Source organism: Cariama cristata, unplaced genomic scaffold (assembly GCF_000690535.1).
Source record: "Cariama cristata isolate BGI_N322 unplaced genomic scaffold, ASM69053v1 scaffold3341, whole genome shotgun sequence".
Classification (NCBI taxonomy): domain Eukaryota; kingdom Metazoa; phylum Chordata; class Aves; order Cariamiformes; family Cariamidae; genus Cariama; species Cariama cristata.
Window position 1 is genome coordinate 10,064 of NW_009598505.1, and position 6,788 is coordinate 16,851.

The following is a 6,788-nucleotide window of genomic DNA, read 5'->3' on the forward strand; positions in this document are numbered from 1 at the left end:
GTATGGTACTGATGGTGTTGGTGAGTCATGCAGGAACTCTGATGAGTGACCTGCACTCACCAGAGAGAGGAGATGCTAGGACACAATCTGCAGCAGGAAAAGGGAAGACAGGTTCATTCATGGGCAGCAGCTGTGAGATGGGAGACCAGAAAACGTGTTGGCTGAATGAACAGAGTGGGAACATGAAAGGAGAGAAAGGCATACAACTGGTCACGTGCTTCCCGGAAACAGCAGAGTTAGGTAGGTCAAGACACGACTTACGTGTGTTACTGTAAATTTGTGCAAGTAGATGAACATGCACATGCAAATGGTGCAGGTTGCCGCGCAGTTTAAATATTGAAAAGCATCGCAATCTGTTGTTTGCTTCAAACATTGAACTAGACCCTTGGCTGGTGGAAGCTAATGAACTTCATGAAGAGCTCTGCTGATTTGTACCATCACCTCTCACATTTGGAGTGATTGTCCCAATTGCTTTGATACTTCAGCTGCATCAATTATTCTTGAATTTCCAGGGTACCTCTCTGTATCTACAGCTTATAATTTATAAATATTTTTAGCCATGGGTTTGAAATATAAATAGCCAAGATGAGTGTTCCTAAACTCAAGCAAGACCAAAACTTACCTCCTAAAGTCCTGAAAGCCTCCATGGCTATGTTACAGCTGTGTATCGTGATGTGTGAGTACGCAACCCTTATGTTATTCCCACCTTGATTTGGATAACACAGACCCGTTTCTATGAAGTCAGAAACAGACTGAGCTTAAAGGGACCCCTTCCCCCCCCCAAAAAAAAAAACCAAAAACACCAAACCCAAAACAACCAACCAACCAACCAAAAAACAACCCTAAAATAAGAGACACAATTTTTGCTGTTTAGAAAATCAATACATTTCCAAAAACAATGGTTTGTATCTGTCTCTAGAAGAAAAAAGCTGGAAGCAGTGGGTCTTCATGTGCTTCACTGTACCTCAACAAGAAAAGAAGGTATCTGAGAAGGCAGATCTTTCTTTGGCAGGGAAGGGGCAGCTAGAGCATTGCCAAGCAAGTTGTTGTCTTTCATGTTTTGTTTCTTCGTTTGTTGGCAGATGTCTAGGGAGCTTAGAATCTCCGTAAGTTTGCAAAGTCTCCCTTAGTTGCCCCCATTTGAGATTTTTCTTCTTGATAAATTCAGACAAAGAGAAGGGAAGGAACAAAGCCTCTTTGAGCCAAGAAAAGGAGGGATGGAGCTTTTCCTTCACTTGCACTAATTGAAATAGTTGTTGCTTTTCCTCTTCCCCAACACTTCTTCCCCAGTCCACCTGTTTTGCTCAGTCTCTTTGCATTAATGTGAAATACCAAGTGATGAAATGGAACAAAAGGCATTTTGTAAAGCAATGCTCATGCATTATGCTTTTTTTCATTAATTTTATTTTTAACTTATACCAGACTTTTTAAAATGTAGCATAACCACAAATACTTTTTTAGAAAATGTGCTAGCTTGTTCTTTGTAACAGACATTAATATTAGTTACTAGGCTGAGATAGAGCAGAAATTGTTAACGTTTGCTATTAAAAAAAAAGAAGAAAAAGCAGAAGCTATTTCACTTTGTTATTCAGCAGTCCTGTTCCAGTGGATTACACACAGACAGAGATTCTGACTGGCCCAGTGGTGCTGTCACTTCGGATCTGATCCTGCAAGGCACTAAGCCATGTAGACCTCCTGCCATCATGGTAGAAGTACGAGCAGTCAGCCCGTTGTAGCATTTGGACCTTTCAACAACCATCGGTAGCATGAGGCAGAAGAAAATTTGCCTGTGTATGGGAAGGACTGGTTTCTCTTTTCACTTACAAAGGAATTCAGTTAATTCATTTTTGTATCTTTATATGCAGAGGTAAAGCAGAGCCTTGCTCAGTAGCTCAACTCACACTAATTTTAAATGAGAGAAGATTCAGCCACCTTTGTTTATCTACTGGCTGTGTATGGCTAAAAGTGTTATGTATCATTCTGACGCCAACATACAATGTATGTATCTATTAATGTGGGGGTCAATCACTATTGCATTACTCTCTAGCACTGGTTTAGAACAGGGGGTTTAATTTGGTTTTAGTTAAATTTTAACTGCTCCCCCACTAACTGGGTTACATGCTTTTCTAAAACCAGTTCTCTTCCTAGAGGAATTTCACATTAAAGCTTTAAGATTAGAAAATCATGTGGACATTTTAAAATATTTAAAAACAGTAATAAAAAGGTCAGTTTGTTCTAAAATAAACACAACATTTGAAGCAGAATAGTATTTTAATAAAATTAAATCTAAGTATTCACAAAGCATTATGCACATACAGTACATACTGTATTTAAAGCCTACGGACCTTAAATAATTTTATTCTAATGTAGTCAGCTTTGGACACAAGCTAAGCTTACTCGTTTTGTAATAAGAAAGTTTACAATTGTTCCTGAAAGTGATTTTACATATATACATATATATATATATAGCTCTATATCTATACTCCTACATGTAAGTGTAGGTATATACACACAGTTATGTGTATATAAAATATATACACATGTACATACACACATATGTACACATATGAAGTACACACATGCACACATACACGAATGTGTGCATGGTGTATGTGTGTGTCCACATACATATGTACCCTATCTAGGATCTTTGCAGAGGGGCCAGCCAGTCAAAACAGATAACTGCAAACAACCACCCTAATAGTTATAAAACAAAAATTGTGTAAAGTATTTTTTAATTAAACAGGTTGTTAATAATTTGTATTGAACAAAAGGAACACAGTCTTCTGTATTATATAGAAATTAGGTTTATTGCATTTGATGATGTTTGTGTGACAGATGAAGAGTACCTGCCTGCTCATGACAGCTAACTTCTATGATGCAATTTAAAAAAAAAAGTAGTCGAAACAAATTGTTCAGTTAATGCCATTATGTGGATGCGACCTATGGTTAAACTTTCCAGCATGTGGCAGAGTTTTCCTGTCTGTTAAAATACTGCCCTACTTCAACTGGTTTGGAAGGAGGCTGGTTTCTCTGTCCTAATTGTTTCAAACCCAGAAGACTTGGTTACATTATTCTTTCTCTAGATTCAGAATCATTGTGATTTATTGTAAAAAGCTCACTACAAGAAAGATAAATCAATTTTCAAAAGTGAGCTAGAGGAAGATTTTGCTTGAATTTTAGCTTGGTCAGGTAGGATTTTTTTCTATGTGAATTATTGTTATTGGTCTCCTATTTGCTCTGAAGTTATATCCACAATAAAATACTATTATCATGACAGCAGTAAATGGTAATCTCCATGCAATGTAAACTGTAATTTCAGAACATGCCTGTTACTTAAAAAAGAAAAAAATATAAGGTGCCTTGAGAATGCTGGCAGTTTTACATTTGGAACATACAGTTAGTGTGTGTATATATATATTTACATCAGAACTGCTCAACTTTACCTTACAAGCTTCAGATTTAGGAAAATATACAGTACTTTTGCATATAATGGTATATTCCTTGTAGCCCCTGAGTCAAGTATAGAGGATTTAAATACAAAAAAAAAAAGGAAAATCAGCCATTAAAAGCACTTACATTTTTATGTGAAGTAATAGTATAAAAGTATTATTTCCCAGGAAGACCAGGATCAGAAACATGCCTATGAAGACTCAAGATTCCTACAGTGCTTAGTGAAGATTCTGGCAAGGAAGGGTGCCTAATTGGCTGGAGATAAGTTTTACAATGCTGTGGGGGACACTCTACAGATTGCTCACGTTCTTGATCTAAAAAAGAAGTCAGGTTGTCTTCTGAGGCTGTGTTAAGATGTACTCCACTCGAGAGGGATTCTTTGGACTTAAGTTTTGATTTTTCAAGGTCTAGGAATTCAGGACACTGGAAGGCAGGAGAAGAAACAAGATGGTAATAATTAAATTGGTCTCTTCCAGGCTGTTGTTCTGCTCAAAATTAGCACATTCAGATGTTTTGCTGGAAAACCATGTTTGAAAATTAAGCAGTGTACTGAAATATTTTTACATGGTACTGCATTTGATTTAATGTAATTGAATGCAATTCTGTTGATTAATTGTAGGAACCTGGGTATCTTGTACCCTCCTCAGACTTGCTCATATCACATCAAGATACACATATGAACAGCCCTTTCTGAAGGACTGAATGTTCTTGAGACCTGATCTAAGACTATGGATTTCAACATTCTTGAATTTGCAGTTTTGTTTCTGAACATAACTCTGGAATTGCATCGTTCTGAACATTACAAGCATTTGGATTCCAGTCTTAGCACTCAGTTCTTCACTTTTAAACTCAGAATTTGTGTGAGGTGTGCAGTGAGCCTGCTGATGTTTGAAGAGGGTGGCCATATTTCTGTTCAAGCAGAGATATGGGTATACATTTTGTGCAGGAATATGCACTGTGGGTTTACACTTCTGAAAACTACTGCTGAGCATTTGCTGCCGTGATAATCTTTATGCACGTGAACTGATGCCTTCTGGATGTGTTGGACTTAGTGTGGCCATATATGTTCCAGCATACGCACGAGGAATCTGACACAGCCAAGCATGCTGGGTTTACTAATCGTATGCTACATGACTGATTTGGGATTTCTAGACCTGCAGCAGCCTGTTTGGAAATAGTAGGCCACATCTCTGCCCAAGCTGTTAAACTACAGAAATCCCAAACAAATTTGGAAAATCATCAGATTTTGCCTTAACAGAACTGGAGCGGAAAACATGTATTGAGAAACGCAGGTATGTCACAGCTCTGTATGTTCATATTTCCAGCAGGAGTAAGGAACTGGACATAAGAATGGTTTTAGCCCCTCACACTTCCGTATGTGTATAGTTATCATGCTGCATCAGCTGGACTTGTCTGGCCTGTACCTTGAGGAAAACATAGCCATGGTGCTTCTTAGGACTTCATGAATGGGACCTGTGGCGGATGCACCCATGCAGGCAGGTCTGATGCTTGGAAAGAGTTTGTGGTTTACAGTCATGTCTAGTATTTGTCATTTCTGCCAACTACTGTGAAGAGCATGACAATAAAGTAAATCGATCCAATTATAAGATCAGTGTATGGGTTTCTACAACCCCCACAGAAAATGTGGCCTCTGAAATTGTGGTATCTAAGTCCACTGTGGAGGTGCTAGGTCAAAATAGTCATTTCATATTCCTTGTAATAGTGAACAAGCACCTAGATTGGCATGCATTTCTTCCATCATAGCTAAAAAGATTAGCAAACCTCTCTTGATCTTATCAGACATGTACATACCTGAGATGAAGGACTGAAACTTCTGTCTGTTTTAATGGATGCTGCAGGCTGAAGCTTTTGTATCACCCGAATTGCTGGCTGTTGATACTCTGCACCTGCAGTCACCATGCTATAGGCAGGTGGAATGAGCGTTGACTGCCTTTGCAGAAGCTGCAGGATGGTTTGGATATCAGCAGTCATTTGGGATTCAAGCCTAGTGAAGTAACACAAAATCAGTTAACTAATGGTCAGGAATAGGTATATATTAACATACTGATTACAGAGACATTCAAGAGGGACCTGCAACTTATTAATAAAGCAAAGTATTGCTTGTTATGACATGACCATGTCTTGAATAGGACAGAACAGAAGAGGGAGTACTGAGCCCTTCCAAAGCTTCCTGGCTCTCCCTTTCCTTTGCAGAACATATCTGCATGCTTGTCTCTGATCTTTACATTCAGAATGTAGTAAATTCATTACGTTAAGAATGAGTTCATTACTGTCCCTTATGTTTGCAACATAAAATAACATGGGGGACCAGGTCTTTGGTTGAAATTAACTGGAATAAATGTACTCTCTTCATTGTAACTAAGTTGATTTGTACTGGCTGAGGATGGGACACTGTTTCTGATGCATCTGACTGTTAATTCTGACATTCCCAATGCTAATACAATGCACTGAAATAAGCAGAAAACCACATTTCTATTCTTCCACAGTTAGAAAATGAAAGATGCTTTCAAGATCATTATAAAAAAAACAACAGCCCAAGCCTCTCTACTGTGAAAATTTATTCAGACTTATTCAGGCCTCAGAATTAATGTCAACATTTCTGATGTTCAAATTTAGTAGGTTTTTCCTCTTTCTTTTTCCCTTTTCATAAATTTGTATATGACTTCTGAAACACTTGAGCTGCTTATGTTGTTCATACTTACAATTCCATAGCACTGAAATGATTTTCAAATGGTCTTGCCAAGATCCGTGACAAGCAATAGGTAATGCCTATTGTGCCTTCCCAGCTGCTGGAAGGCTACAGAACATGCTGTGGCAGACTGTAATACAGATATACAGTCTTCTGTATTGCAACTCATCTTCTGACCGAGTACACAAATCTTTGTCATCAGCCTTTAATGGTGTGGATGTTACTACTTGGGCTCCCTACGGCAGCAGAATTGATCCTGTGCTGACAGATTTTTGCTTTCGCCAGGTGTTTCACTGATATTATTTTTTATCATATTGGAGTTGTCCACTGCCTGTGTCATTTATTTATAAAGGCATCTATGAAATTAATCCAAAAACTATGCCCAAAGGATATGTAGGATGCTGTTTCTTCCTTTATGGGAAGAAGCTAGTTTTGTGGCATCAGCTGTCATAAAGAAAGGCTCAAACCCTGATGTTACAGTCAATTGTGACCTACTTGCCCTCTTGTTCAGCTCCCTATTTGCAAATGTGCTGATCTCACACAAGCATGATGCTGATGCCACCGGGGAAAATACTGCAGCAGCAGCAGCAGTGTGCCACTGTCCAGAGAGCTTTCATCTGCTGAA

The 6,788-nt window shown here is 38.4% G+C and overlaps 1 protein-coding gene across 1 annotated transcript in view; it reads right to left on the minus strand.

The window, feature by feature from the left end:
* Positions 1 to 2,796: 2,796 nt before the first annotated feature.
* Positions 2,797 to 6,788, minus strand: part of KCNH7 (potassium voltage-gated channel, subfamily H (eag-related), member 7) — a gene marked incomplete at its 5' end in the record, with an annotated part of 44,295 nt that continues 40,303 nt past the window's right edge. Inside the window, 2 exons of the mRNA XM_009709306.1 lie at positions 2,797 to 3,876; positions 5,266 to 5,458. Coding sequence (XP_009707608.1) covers positions 3,610 to 3,876; positions 5,266 to 5,458 — 460 coding nt within the window. The remainder of the gene's footprint in view (positions 3,877 to 5,265; positions 5,459 to 6,788) is intronic.